Here is a 16,370-nt window from a genome sequence, read left to right as displayed (position 1 = left end):
TGATTTCAGTTGAGATGACTTCCATCTACTTTGTCGTGTCCACATTTTGCCTTTACCCCAGTATATTTTTTATCGCGATTAAATAACAAATTTTTTACTCACTTGTTTTATTTGTAAATCATCTATTAAAATGCCTTCTTTACTTTGGTCTCTCAAAGACTATCGCTCATTTTAATGACGAGTTTGTTCATTTTTTGGTGTAGGCTTTAGAAAAAAAAATAGACCAAAAAATGACGTGGGGCGCTTTTTACAATAATACTAGTTTTAAGCTCATTTAAAAAAATATATAACTTTTCAGTTTGATGTGCTTCAAAAACGTATTTTTAAGTTTTTTCAAACTATATTTATTTTCCATTTTTTAGTTTCATATGCCATGAAAGCTTTTTTTTTAATTTTTATAAACTGTATTTATTTTCCAATTTCTAGTTGGATTTATTATCAAAAATTAAATTTTTCTTTTAGTTCCATTAGTATTGTAAATCTCCAGCAAAGGATGCGATGATGTAAAATTCTTTCTGATAACATAAGAAAATTTAAGGTGTTAAATTCTAGTAACGATGCAGGTACTATAGTAAATCTCCAACAGAGGGCAGACAGTTGTAACACCTGTTTCGATGTAAAGAGAAAATTTGCAGTGATAATTCCTTTAAAAAAATTGTCAAAAATTGTCAATTGTCAAAAATTGCGAGAACGCGATTTCAACTCACGACCGGCAAATCCGCTCAACTAGCGAACGCAATTAAAATGCAGGAATATGAAGTAATTTAACTAATCTTTCATCACATTACATCCCCTCATCAAGCAGTCGGGCAACACAAAATGATGGCTAAATATAGACAGATTCCAATCATAACACTTGAACTAACTAATGGAAGGTTCGTTGCAACCCATCAAAAACTCGTCTTCAGTACGGTGACGATTCTGCGCAAAGAGATTACATGTTCCAACCGGGCGTGAACCGTTTCCGGGACGGTCTGTGTACTGTGCACTGAGTATTACCGGAGATTGCGCACAAAATATCTATAAACGCTTCCGATAACCGTTCCAAGTACGGTCCCGACTAGCGGGTTGGAACAAACCTAGAAACTACATGGAAAAGAGGAAGCAGAGAGCAACTACGGAATAGAATCTTTTCGGGAAGCTTAGCGATAAGATGTATACACGAAGCTGGGAAAAACGAAAGTTATCTTTGTTGGAGCTACCTACCTCGGACTTGGTCAAAGGTCAAAGGTCAAAATTTTTTGATGTTGACATATTATTGATTATATATCAGTAGTCGTTTTTCAATTACATCGTCAAAAGTTCTAGTTCTTTTTTAATTTGAATTTAACCCAAGAGAGGCTTTAATCAAGTTTATTCTTTGAACTGATGTGTGACTGTGTGATAGCTGATCATGAGCACATTAGAATTATTTGATTTCAAGGCTTGTGGAGGTTTAAAGCAACTGGTCGCGTTGGAAAAAGCAAATCACCTTATTGCTTAAGCATCATAAGGTGTTGGATGTCTTAAATATTAAGTTGATAAATTCGATACCAAAGACTCGCTTGCTCAGCTCTTTTTGGTAAATACGCTGCATGCTACTAATAATGAACTCACGTCTTCTTGTGAAACGGCCAAGGATATTTCGGCCAAGTTGAGTTCTGTGTAAGAGCTGAGTTCAAGTCAGAGATTAGATAGGCTTCTGGAATCTTTCTTTTCTTATGTAATCATGAATGCTCAGGATGGAATTGTCAATCATGTTGCGCGTCTTCAGCGTGATTTCAATGAGATCAATTGAAGTCGATTTAAGGCTGCAGCAGGCTGAACTGTTCGAATTAATATTGATGGGGCAGATCATATCATCTCTCTCTCCCCCCTACTTTTAATTAAAATGTGTCTGGGAGAGTGTTCCTATTCAAGGCAGAACCCTCAATAGCTTAACGGATCGTTTGAGACTAATTGAAATTGGGATAATTCAAGAGTCATTTTCTGGACTCAAATTAGTACTGTAAAGATGACTTCTGAATTCTCAAATAACGGCATTCATCTATATAAGATGAGCCATAGCATAAAAGTCCAGCCTAGCTCTAGCTAAGAGAAAAAAGAGAAGTGTGTCAGATTGTAGGAGGCATAATAATTTCTTGTTAAAAAAAATCAAACACGAATTTCCTTGGGGTCTTCGGAAAGGAGAGACATTTTATTAAATTCTACCTCACTCACTATTCTCACTACCTACTACGAGGCGAAATCCTCGACAACGGAAACTTCTCCCAATAGCTTATTCAAATATAAATTCTTTGTTTTTTTCAACCATCAATAAATTTATTTATATATACATTTTAACATACCTTGACTTAACTCTGCTGATGATAAATTTTCCACTATTTACGACAATTTTATCACTGCCATAAGCAAAAAAACACGTTCACGCAATACGAGGTGTGGCTGTTAAATAACGAAACTGGTGATTTAAAATATTAAATTTTGATATTTGTATGGTTATTTATCATTACCTTTTATATCCTCCTTTATCCCTACATCGCTCCATGCAAATCTATTGTTCGAAACAATGCAGGAAGTCTTTTTCTATCAGTTCTTTCAGGACACGCGCCGCCTTTTTCCGTCACAGCTGCAACAGACTCAAATATTATTCCTTTTAAGCAAATTTGACCTAAGGAAAAAAATAGATGTCTCACGGTGCAAGAACCGGCGAATGAGTAAAATTTGTCGCACATATTCTTTGTCAATTCCCATAGATTCAGCAATCGCATGTCCATCAGGTCGAACGAGAGTACCGACTTTTTCATCCGATTCCGACGTCTTAAAAACTTAAACCACTCTAAAACACGTGGCCGCGACAAACATTCATTGCCATCATGTTTACGGCTACACTGATTTGTCTCCAGACATGGAAAGTGGCTAACGTTTGGCGCATGTGTACTTATTTTGTAGCAGCGCTAGTTCCGTTACTTAATATCCACACCTCGTATTCAAATGTCTATTTCAAGTAAAGTCTTGAAACCGACCATTGTAAGTTACTCATATATACCAAGTGCATAGAACCGTTGATCATTATTTTACCTTTCCTACTTTTTATTGTTAATATTTTTAAAGAACAGAGTTTATTAGGAAAGCAAGTCGTTTCTTGAAAATCGATAATGAAATGCGTTATAATATCCATTTACCCTATATTTTTTGAACGTTGTTATAGAAGAACAAATCAGTCACAAAAGGCCATGAAGTGAACAAATCAAACAATGCAAATTAACAGAATTTTGTGTTAAACATCTTTTACTATATTTTATAATATTTCATTTTAGTATGCAACAGTTTAACAAATGGTGGGAATTTAGTATTGGATATCAGTTGGTTTGAAGATGAAGAAATAAGATCATTATTGTTAGAAGCTGGTGTACCATATATTAAATTGGATGTTTCTCTTGCACCATTCCTGAATTTATTGGACGGTTATTTGGACTTGAGAAATGCAACAGACGTAACCTTTATTTTTGAAGACCCTTCTTGTGAGTACCTTCTTATACCAAAAATATGTTATTTCTTTTATTTTAATTTCATTTCTTTATTATAATAACCAATTTATCCAATATTTTCACAGTAATTCGGACCTTGTCTAATGTGGTATCTTTTGTTAAGGAGAAAGAGAAAGATAAAAATGCTTTATGGGATTAGGGGTAGTCAGAATTTTCAAGAAATCAATTTTTTTGCATTTTTGTTAAGTGTAATATTCTCTGATAATTTCAAGTTGATCCGATAATTAGTTTTTGAGTTATTCGACAAATAACAAAGAGAGCTCGGGCACTTCAAAAGCGCTCGGGAGCAGGTAGCTAGCGATATGCTGAAAAAATGGATGCTGCACGTGTGGCAGATCAGCACGCCAACGACAACACTCGGGAAGGTAGAATGCTTCGCAGGCAACAGCAAATTGATGTTTTGGAAACTTCCACAATGGATGAAGAACTATTATATGGCCCAGGAATAGATGACTCGGTGTAAGTAATTCAATAATTCGTATTTCTGTACGTGAATCTAGTGTGAAACTTTAAACGCGTTTTTCTCAAAACTATGTTTTTTGAACTGGTGACAACTGCAACTCGAAAACCGCTCAGTAGATTTTAATGAAATTTATACAGCTTTTAGAATACATAATAAACTCGGGCCTGATCGAAGGACTTTTTTTTCAAAAATTTCGATTTTTTAAGACCAATTAACTGTTGATTTTTTCCTAAAAATCTAGACAAAAATTTCCAGAGGCCGCCATTTTGTTAATTTTTGAAAAAAACGATATATTTAAAAAACTAACATTTTAATCCGATTATTTTAGATGAATCTCCAAGGACTTATCACCGCAGGACCTTTTTTTGGAACTGGGCCAACAAAACCAGCTATAACTTTGTAAATTAAATTTTTTTTTTGAAATTTTCGTGACTTCAAGTCAAAACATTGTATAATAATGCCATATAACTACTTTTGTGAAATAACATGATTTAATAGCAAAAAAATACTGAAAATTCTCATTTTTTCTTGCCTCTGGCTAACGCTAACCCCTTAAATGTCAAAAAATTGTAAATTTACCATATTCAGCTTCTTTGCTACTATGTTAAATTTGTAGACCAATCTTTGTAGGTCGTCTTCACTTTCTGCTATAAGGATAGCATCATCTGCATAGCAGAGAATTTTTATTTCTCCATTTCCCATCTTATAACCTATCCTCTTTTTGACTGCCTTTATCATTTCATTAATTATGAGATTAAAAAGTAAGGGGCTTGAGGAATCTCCCTGTCTTATACCCGTGTCTATGTTTATTTCCTTCGTAAGTTGTCCGTCTATTCTGGCCTGTATTTTGTTGTCCTTATATATGTCTTCGATTAAGTGTATTTGTCTATTATATAAAAGGTGAACCACGTCTTTTAATCTAACTCTGTCAAAAGCTTTTGTCAAGTCAATTAAGCAAATGAATGCCGGTCGATATTCTAGAGCTTTCTCTGTGATTTGTCTAGTTACAAATACTGCGTCTGTACATGATCTCCCACTTCTAAAACCTTGTTGTTTGTCCTCAAAAGATATTCTTTGATTTATTAGTTGGGTTAAAATTTTGGTTGTCATTTTTAGAGTAGTGTTCAAAAGATTGATTCGTCAATAGTTTTCCGGTTCTTTTCTGTCACCTTTTTTAAACAGTGGATTTTCTGTCACCTTTTTTAAACAGTGGAGGTACTTTTTTGTTTTTTAATATTTTGTTAATGCACACTGCCAACTGCTCGGTCATTGCTTTCCCACAATTTTATAAAAGTTCATCTGCTATTCCATCACTGCCTGTAGCCTTTCAGTTTTTTAGTTTTCTCTGAGCCTCCTTCACTTCCTTTGTACTTATTCTGGTCTCTCCATCATTTGTGATTTCTGGTGTTTCCGGTTCTTTTGTTGTGAGTACACTCTTTTTAGGTAGTCTATCCATGTTTTTATTCCTATATGTTTTACTTCTACTATTTCTTTCACATTTTGCCTATGTCCTCTTATAAATCTCCATATTTTCTTTTGTAATCCGTAGAAGTCATGTTCTAGATCTTTTGAGAAGCGTTCCCAGTGGTTATTTTTAACCATTCTGACGAGCCTATGCGTCTCTTTGCGAATCCTCTTATAGTTCTCATATGGGTTTTGTTTGTCATATATTTCAGGTACGCTTTTTTCTTTTCTTTACATTTTTCTTTTATTTTCCTCCAGAACCGTGGCGTTTTATTTTTGAGTTGTTTATTTTTGTCCACTGTTTTCTTGCCGAGAGATTCCTTTGCGGCTTTTAGAATATTAGTTTTTATTTTTAGCCAGTTTTTCTCTATTCCATCATCATCCGTGATTCGATTACTCTCGATTGCTTCCTTAAGTCTGCTTTCATATAGGTACTTTGTTGAATCATCTTGTAGGCTTTTTTTTTGTGATGTATTGTAATGGTGTGTTCTCATTGTATATTGATTTTACCATTCTTATTTTTCCCATGATTAATTTGTGGTCACTCCCTACTTCTGCCGAAGCTACTGCTCTTACATCTAAGATTTTGGACGGGTGTATTTCTCTTTTAGTTAGTATATAATCGATCATGGATCTCATGTGTGTTCAAAGCTATATTTGTACTGGTCTTTATGTGGGAAAAATGTATTATTTGACGTTGAATCATTGTTTTATTCCTGGGATGATGTCATTTTCAATTCGAGCATTGAAGTTACCCAAAATAATCATGCACCCGTTTGATGGCATAACATCTATTGTCTGTAGGTCTCTCTCTGATGTTTTCTTCTCTATTATTTTTCGGTGCATATATTCCTATGATATTGACTAGCTCTTCTCCTAATCTCATTCTAATCGCAACAATTCTCTCTGCTACGTATTTGCACTCTTCAATCTGGGTAGTTAATCTTTCTGAACTAATATGGCGACCCCGACCTTGGCTCTTGTTTCCTTTGGTACGCCATCATTATGTAGTTATCCAACATAGTTTGACCTTTGCCTTTTTTTCTGGTTTCTTGAAGAGCGCATATGTATACCTTTGCATCCGTGAGTTCCTTAGTAAGTTCCTGTTCACTTGTATTTAAGAATTTAATATTCCAAGTGGCTATTCTTAATATATTTTTTGTTTTCCATTGGTACGTTGTCCAGTTCCTTGCATTGGTCGTCGTTGTTGAATCCGTCCTATTTATCCGAGGCACAGCCTTGGTTCTATGAGCGGTAATGTATTTAAAGTCCTCAGATATAATGCTAACCTGGTCTGAAGATTCCCTCCTCCTTTTTCCGTGCTTGGGACCGGCAACAGAGCCATTGAGCTACTCAATCCACCCAACAACCCTGCAGGCGGAGTTAATAGAAATAATCGTTAAGAGTAATAGTCTAAGAGCCGATAGGAGGTAGACAAAACATATTACCTGTACCTACCAACCATGAAATGGGAGGCTAAGCTCGCTCACGGTGGCACCAACTACACTCAGGTGTGACAGGTAGGAAAGTTTCATGAACTAAAAATATATTTCTACTGTGTGGATATGTTAAAATATACTATTATAGCTATCTAAAGTGGTGGTAGACATTTGAAAGAATTTAAAAAAAAATTTTTCTAGCATATTTTTGGAAACATGAAATTTATATGTTATTTAAAGTATTAGAAGCTTATATTTTTGAAGACAGACCGGTATGTTGATTCCTTCGACCTGGCAGACAGTAAAATCTTTTTCCGCTGCGAGTATAAAAATATATAGAACTATTTATTACAATACCTAATTACGAGGATATGTTGATATCTAGACCTAGCCTAGAGCAGTTCCATTCATTAACAAAATATTGCGATACTATAGCAACGAACAATAACTTATTAAAGTGTCAGTGTAAAGTTTGACGTTAAAAAAGTAAACCAGTAAACCCAATAAATTAAAAGAAAAAAGATGCCCACCGATATTGTGAAAATCGAAAAATTGGAGTATCGAGCCATCATCAAATACCTGTATTTAAAAGAGTTAAGAGGTAAGCAGATTTACGAAGATATGCTTAATACCCTTGGTGATCAATGTCCTTCGTATGCGACCGTGAAAAATTGGACTGCAAGCTTCAAAAGAGGTAAATTTTCCATTGAAGATGATGACCGATCGGGAAGGCCAGTTTCTATGTCAGTCCCCGAAAATATCGATGCAGTTCATGACACGATTTTATCAGACCGTCGAATCGCGTTCGATCTGTGCTCGATTTGAAAACGATGTAGACTTCTTAAACCGAATTGTTACTATGGATGAGACTTGGGTACATTTCTACTATCCATAAACAAAGCAACAATCGATGGAAAGGTAACACTCTGGTTCTCCAAGACCCGAGAAATTGCGTGTCCAACAATCTACTGGAAAAATTCTTGCTTCAGTTTTTTGGGATTGCCATGGTTTAATCATGATTGATTTATTGGATAAGGACAGAACAATAACTGGAGATTACTATTCGACATAACTGACCACTCTACGGGAAAAAATTAAAGAGAAAATACGTAGAAAGCTATCCAAAGGTGTTTTGTTTTTGCAGGACACCGCCCCTGCACACAAATCTATATTGCCATGCAAAAAATTCGTGATTTAGGGTTTGAATTACTAGAACACTCCCCTTATTCACCAGATTTGGCTCTATCCGACTATCATCTCTTTCCTTAACTGAAAAAAAGTTTGAAAGGTCGTAAATTTTCTTCCAACGAGGAGGTAATAAAAGCTGTGGAGGTTTGGTTTGCAGAGCAAGAAGAAATATTTTTTTAAAGGTATAGAGACATTGCAGGTTCGCTGTAATAAATGTATCCAATTAAGAGGAGAATATGTTGAGTAGTAAAATATTTTGACATTCAAATTTTGTTTGGTTCTATACTAGGCTAAGAATTCTCCAATATTTCTTTGTTGGGCCACTTCTGGGACGACACACGTAGTATATGAAAGATAAGAAATAAAGAATTAAAAACCTTCTATTCCATATACAACGTATCTACTTTATCCAGGTATACTCGTAGGGGAAAAAGATTTTACTGACTACGAGGTCGAATAAACCAACATACCGGTTTGTTTTAAAAAATATAAGCTTCTGATACTTCAAAGAATAACATATAAAAATCAAGTTTACTAAAATATGTTTAAAAAAAAATTTCCGAAATCTCTTTCACTACTTTGGATAGCTATAATTGTAGATTATAACATATCGAAGTAGTGTAGCTGGGGTCACTGCGACCGAGCTTTCATTTCATGGTAGGTAGTTATAGCAGACCGCTGAAATTTTAGGCTTTCCTAAAATATGTTTGGTCTGCCTCTCACTGACTCTTATACGATTAGTCTTAACGATTATTTCTATTGATTCATATGAATATTGTTCCTGACGTTAATACGTAAAGGAAGACCTGGGTGTATACTAGGTAAATATGTTACCAGAAAATCCAAAATTAATACTATTATTACTGGAGTACAGATTTTTTGGAACATGACTTGGATTTCATACATGTAGGTAGGTAGTTCACACAATTGTCATAATATTCAGAGTATCGACAGAGTATCCTCTTCACTAAATTAAAATTATTTCACTATTTCAGTGCCGGATTAACCTAGGGGCTTGGGGGGGCTATAGCCCCGGGCCCCAGGTCCAAGAGGGCCCCATCATTTGGAAATCATTCTGTATTTTTTGATGTGTTAATACCACAAATCTAACGTATTGATATTATTTTGTGAATTTTTCCGGGTTTCCGAATTCCTTAAGGGGGCCCCGTCATTATTTTAGCCCCGGGCCTTATAAATCTTAATCCGGCCCTGCACTATTTCAAGTCATTTTTTGATAAAGACCAAAATAGTTTGTAACGTTAATTTTTTTCTTCATAAATCGTTTTGATAGAAAACTAGTTTCCAAAAACGGGTCTAAGAGATAAAAAGTACACTCAGTCAATTCTTTACTGTTTTTTTAATCTAATTTTCATTTAAATAGACCTATAATCAATATTATTTATCAAGAATAAAATATTTACAAAGCGGCTAATTAAATTAGGGGCAAGAAATTAGCCAATAAAGATTTTTAAAATGATTTGCTTGTTTCTATATCAATTAACTTCAATAAAATCACAAAAAAAGGAAACAGCAAATAAATCCTAACATTGCAATAAATTATTCGAAAGTTTCTCAATATTGTTATTGGCAAATAAACATAATTACAATGACCGCGAGTATAATTATGATCGAGATTATTTTGTCCATAATTCACCGCAATACTTTCAAACGATTTCATTTCCCATATCAATTTCATTTGCATATCATTCTTAAATCTTATATTATAAACAGTTTAGATAGTATTAAACGTTTCTCCCACAATTTTACAACCCAATGTACAGTACGGATCTAATTTATGACGATGATTAAGAAATTCTACCAAATAAAAATGTTAAGCCAGCCTCACACGGAATGATATATGAAACAAAGTTTGGCGGTTCGTTTCAAGGTGTAAGATCAAGACTAATGAAATGATGGAGAGACTTGCCGATCTCGTGACAATAATCAATATTAATGTCCCGAGTGCATGTCAAATTGTCGATAATTTAATTTTCTCGAGTGCGCGAATGCGCACGAGAGGAAATTATGAGACAATTTGACATGCACCAGAGGGCATTTTGGCAGACTATTTCCTGAGAAAAATTTAATTTAAAATAAACAATAATTGTTCCTTTTCTTAAAATATAAAATTAAAACCAAATGATGTTTATTAATCCTAGACGAAAATTTGGCACTAGTGCAAATTATCGATAATTTGCACTAGTGCAGTATTATCGCTGAAATTTGATCGTTGCTAGGTAAACATAAAATATTACAGCTTTTTGGTTGCTTAAATTTTTCGAAGGAAATAGTCTCGAAAATACATCAGTGAAACACAAAAACTATTTGCCTACAATCGTCATATTGACTTATAATCCCTGGCCAAATTATTATTCGCACTGTATTTTTTTAATAATGTTATGTTTCTTTGGAGTTTTTATGACCTATTTGTATATTTATACCATAATATTATTGATTTTTTTTTAAAAGATTTGTTATAGACTACCTATTTGTATTTATTTTTAACACTTTGTAGACAAAGTTATAAATGAAAGCAAACAAGTACAAACTTGTATCGGAATCGCATCAGGTACGGACGTGTTTCTGTGACTTTATGGACTGGGATTGTGTAACAGAGTTATTATTGGTTTATTTTGTATGCAGTGTCTTCATGAAAATAATTGGACTACTTTCATTATGGGTATGAAAGGTAACCAAGTAAAAAAGAAGTGAAGTGAAGGCATTTGTGAAGCAAAAACATTTACAAACCGGAAAATATCACAAAGACTTGAAGGTTTCTGAAGCTAGTGTGTGGCGCATAAAAAAGAAAATTGAGTCAGGGGAAGAATTTAACCCAAAAAGAAAAAAAGATGCGGTAGAAAACTAATTTTCACTTCACGCTCAAAAAGATGTTTGAAGAGAATTTGCCTAGAAAATAGATAAAATTACAACTCCAGGATGTTAACGTAAATGTTTCTAAGCGCACTGCTCGAAAAAAATTGAAAAAATAACATTTTAATGCTGAACGCCTCGCCAAGAAGCCAAGTTGGTAGCTGCAATGAAAGCAAAGCACCTGAAGTGGTCCAAACAATGTCAAAACAAAGATGTGGACTTCTGGAGATCAGTAAGATATTTTAATTTAATAAAAAATTCATACTATTATGATCATTTTCAGTTAAATGAAGGAAAGAAACGTGAAAGTTTATATATTTTTGACAGGTCTACTTCAGTGATGAAAGCACAATATCATTCAGGCTGTGTCATTTTAACGGTCAAACATCCCACCAAACTGATGATTTGGTCAGTGGACTGAAAGCATGTACGTCGTAAAAGGAATAATGTGGCAATTTCTGTAAAAAGACGGTTGATTGCGCAGCTCAAGGAAAGATTTCCAAATGAGTGAATTGTGAAACCAATCATAACATATGGGGCAGTAGTTTGGAGTACTAGAGCTAGTCTGAAAACCACGAAGAACAATCTCTCAAAGGTACAAAGACTGGCTTGCTTATATGCAACCGAGGCCTTGAAAATACCCAACAGCTGCACTAGAAGTGATCCTAAATCTCCTACCTCACCAGATAGTACTGGAATCATCGCAGAGAAAACATCATATAGAATGGTTAAGAGACGAAATCACCAAAGAAAACCTGTTCCTAAATAATCACCAGTTTTGGGATATACCCCAGGATGTTGCATCGAAAAAGATTAGCTTTGAGAAAAACTTGTCAATAATAAACTGTTAAAGCAAGTGGGATTGAAACACCATATAAGAAATTAACAGAAAACTGGAATAGGAGTGTACGGGCCCAGAATCAAACACTCTGAAAGCCTGGGCAGCGCATCACGCATTTTTCAAACAGAAATCTATGCGATTGAAAATTATGTTCAGTATCATTGAATCCAAACTATTTTGGGATTGCCTAGAAAAATTAAACTAGCTAGGCAAGAAAACTAAAGTTAGCCTACATTGTATTCCGGGGCATACCGAAGTGAATGGAAATATAATAGCTGTCAAGCCCTTCGTGGGACCTTAACCCTTTTGTGGTATCAGCTATAAAACAATAGAAAAAGATATTGGAAAAGAAGGTAGATAGGAACAAAACCAATTATTCAGACCCCAAATAGGGGCTGAGACAGGCAAAGATTCATCTGGGAAACTATAACTAGAGAAGATCTACTGAATGTATCAACCTAAGTAAGAACAATCAACGAATAGTAACAGGAGTCCTATCGGGACATTTTCTCCTCAACAAACACCTAAAGACGCTAAACTTAGCAGATACTGCGGCAAGCAGATTTTGTTGCACAGAGGACGGAACCTCTATCCACATTCTCTCGAAGTGTGAAACACTAAGGGACTCCAGAAAAGGTAATTACAGTCATCTCACATTATAGACTTTTTAAAAGGAATGGGATTAGCGGATCAGCTGTAAACACTGGGCTCTCCAGTGTCGAGGCAAGAGGGGGGACAAAATAGAACCTGGGAATAAGATACCCCAAAATCCATACATACAGACATAAATACAAATATGTAAACATTCACTTTCATGCAAGATGAAGCTTCTTACAGCACTGCTCGGTTGACTAAAACTTTTTGCAAACAAACTCAGCTCCTAGAAACAATTATTCTTGTGTAGAATCACCATCGTCAAAATAATCTTGCGTTGATAGCATGCGGCGCAGAATTAAATCTTGATAGCCGCTTAAGGTGGCTCAACTAAATAACCTTTTCTTATAATTTGAAATAAATAATTTGAAACTAAAAAATAAATCAATTTAAAACAATCAAACGGTACAATATCATTCGGTAGTTAATGTTTAACAAAAAATTTTGCAGTTTATCTAATAATTTGTCCAAGGACTGTACACGCATGATTTAAGGAGTCGAATTGGTAACTAGACTAATGAATTAGATAATCTTTTTTTCCATGTAATTTATCTTTTATCTACATATATATGCAATTATCTAATATTCCGATACAATTCGATATATTCGGGAAAATTGGATTATTAATATGAATATAAATAAACTTGTTTAGAAAGGTTACAGTCTTACTACAGTTGTTATATCTTTCTCTTTCCCAAAATCAACAGTGTCGTAAAAGAAACGTATTATGAATCTATCGAGGATAACTATGACGAATGTGGAACTCTGGAACTACTGCACACCCTGGAAAAATCGCTGAAGGCGGGTGTATTAATGAGAAAGGAACTTTTCATTTTTAACGAGTACATTTAAAGTCCGACTAGGATGAAGTTTAGGAAGTCAAGCACTGTGAAGAACAAAAAATCAATACACATTTATTGTAATGTTTGAATTGTTGTTTCAGATATAGATCAAACTCTCTACTTTTGGATGAACTCTGCAAAAATGAGGATGTTGATGACGGAAACTTTGAATGTCGCTACAGTTAAAAAACTCAAGTACCTTCGACCAATGCCAAATAATTACGCGCTATTAGCTTCAACAGATAATATGAATAAGCTTTTCAAAACGGTGAGTCTAGAATTTATTCTCCTTATCACATGGATGCGATATTTTGTTATATTTGCCTTTATTCACTCAATTTTGATCAAAACAATCCATTCTTGTTTATGTAAAGTTTCCAAACATATTATTTCCACTTCTTACCCAACTATTCAAATGTGGGAACTAAAAAGACACAGAATACGATAAGCAAAACATATGGAAAGAACTTATGTTTACAATTAGTTGTATTGAAGATCTAAGAAGAATAGCTGATGAAACTTTTTTATAAAATATTATTATTAAAGTCTTTAGAATTACTAACTAACTTTAGCACTTCACACATGCGTTTGGAACGTTTTTAGCACCTAATTCTACACAATAATACAGTTTCAATATGTACTTCGCTTTTTATGTCACAGTGTGAACGTAATCAAAATCCTTTTGAAGTAGAACACTGATAGAAATCGTATAGCGCAAGATCCGGCGAATAAGGCGGATCGTTGAGTACTGGTCAAGAAACCTCCTGTCAGTTAAACTGGATTGAGGTGCGATGTATTTCTTTCAACCTAATCTAACCTAAATTAATAAATTCAGTTGTGGCTTCACTTAAAATTTCACTCTTTTCTCGACTTTTACACTTAATAATTTAACCAAAAACAAATCTGTGTAATGAGGACTGCGGGTGTACTGATTTTTTACGGTAGAACACAACTAAAACTTTCACAGATATCAGTCGCTAGCAATTGACGCACGTTCACTTCTTTTATACAGTTTGTTTCTATTTTCGACCGACAACGCACTACCACAGAAAGATCTCAATAAATGATTCATTTTGATATAGGAATACGAACCCTTGTGGGGCATGGTTGCTGAGATATAGGGTGCTCAAAATTTTAAATCAAAATCAAAAATTTTCCATAAATCAAGAATGCCCTCAAATTGTCGTTTCATATTTGGTGACCAATGTGCTCCTGAATAAAGTAATATTTTGTCACTTTTATTATTTTTTACGCCACTGGAGCAAACTCTTTTTCTAATGAACGGTGTTGTAGTGTAGCAATTTGCCTCGAAACAAAAGCCTGCAAGCAATTAATTATTCATTTAATTTCGAATAATGATTAAGCATAAGTAGCTCAAAACAAATAAAAATTATTCATAATCTCAATTTTAAACAAAAATGTATTACGATAATAACGAAATTGGCAATGAAAATAATATTAACACAAATTAAGTTTAAACAATATTGTATTACAACATTGACAAAGTTACAGTAGCTGTTCAGACTGTCGGCTGGTTACTTCAATACATTTAATACACCGTTTTGTCATTGAAAATCGTGAAATTGAAATTATGAATAATTTTTATTTGTTTTGAACTATTTACGCTTAGTTATTATTGGATATTAAATGAATAGGGGACGGTTGGATAATTCCGTGCCCTTAAGAGCATAAGGCTATAATTTTCGACTAGTGTATATTATGCATATTTACCTAGCAATAAATTTTAAATACAATATTTATTTTGTACACACCTATATAAAAATAAAGGAAAAAAAATAACTGGTTTGAGAATAGCGTGCCCCGGTTTGATAATACCGTGCATTCAAAATAATAGGCGATACATAGGTCAATCAACATTAATTTGGGCATAATTCACAGCCATTTTAGGTACATAAGTAGGTATATTGCTTATCTTAACAGAATCTTAACATTAATCTTAACAGAAGTCGCAAATATAATTTTCTGCAGTTTCTTTTCCACTGCATTCTTTGTGGATCCAGGTTGAACAAGAGTAGCAACGAAACCAGACTTCATTATTACGTCCGAATTCACCACATAATTTACATATGTAATTAGTATTCTCATTTTCTTTGTCTGAGCTTATCTCATCTTCATCGTCTGCATTACATAATTGTGCAAGGGGAATACCCTCGCTGCTTTCTTCACTGCTCTTCCTTTACCTTTTTTTCTTCTTTTAATCTTATCCTTCTCTCCTTATCTTCTAGCTGTCCTTTTAGTGGCGTGGCGGTCAAAATTTGAGAGTATTGTTTCTTTGAACGTCTTCTAATTTTCTGAATTTTTCGAGGCACTGGGCTCAATATCTCTAAAATGTTACTAAGCGAAGTACCGGCAACAGGTTCGGTTTTATTTGCAACATGTGTAGACAGTGTTTCCGTTACTATGTCATTGTTGAATAAATTTTCGTTTCGAGTAGTTAAGTCTTCAACAATTGGGTCTGATATAAAATCATCATCATCAAACACGTTGGGGTTTATGGGATGAATGCCAGTCACTTCGAAACCTTTTACTGCCTTGTCCATCGAAGCTACTCTTAAATAAACTTTGTTAAAATTGAAGCCAAAACATCATGAGTGATTTTTTCATATAGATGGTTGTTCATATATAAGTCACACTATTTATGATAAACTGTCTTCAGTGAACCGTAGAAAGTGACATTCAGCGGCTGCATCCTATGGGAAGTGTGCGGGGGCAAAGATGCCATATGGATCCCGTTTTTCCGGCAAAATTGATAAGCCTTCAGTGACAAGTGAATAGCATGATTGTCAAATCAATGTTGCAGTAATATATTTGGCAAAGTGACGAAGCCATTTCTCAAAAAGATCTTCGGTGATCCACCCAGTTTTTGAGCACTCATATTCTGCTCCAATGGGCCCTCCAATGTTGAGACTTGGTTTGATTCTTTGGCGTGGATATATAAACATGGGTGAGATTAATGAAGTTCCCGATGCATTTATGGCACAGACAACTGTGACATTTTGCCCACGTTCTCCGTTTGTAATTTTACCAACTTGCTTAATTCCTTTAGGTGCATAAATT

At 34.4% G+C, this 16,370-nt stretch overlaps 1 protein-coding gene across 1 annotated transcript in view; it reads left to right on the top strand.

Annotated features, from left to right (window-relative positions):
• LOC130446821 (ionotropic receptor 25a) overlaps positions 1-16,370 on the top strand; it is a 97,278-nt gene that overhangs the window by 61,751 nt on the left and 19,157 nt on the right. Inside the window, exons 3-4 of the mRNA XM_056783304.1 lie at positions 3,300-3,503; positions 13,394-13,560. Coding sequence (XP_056639282.1) covers positions 3,300-3,503; positions 13,394-13,560 — 371 coding nt within the window. The remainder of the gene's footprint in view (positions 1-3,299; positions 3,504-13,393; positions 13,561-16,370) is intronic.

The sequence above is a fragment of the Diorhabda sublineata genome, chromosome 7, assembly GCF_026230105.1.
Source record: "Diorhabda sublineata isolate icDioSubl1.1 chromosome 7, icDioSubl1.1, whole genome shotgun sequence".
NCBI classification, from domain to species: Eukaryota; Metazoa; Arthropoda; class Insecta; order Coleoptera; family Chrysomelidae; genus Diorhabda; species Diorhabda sublineata.
Note: the sequence above shows the minus strand (reverse complement) of the source record. Positions and strands in the feature narration are given on the sequence as shown.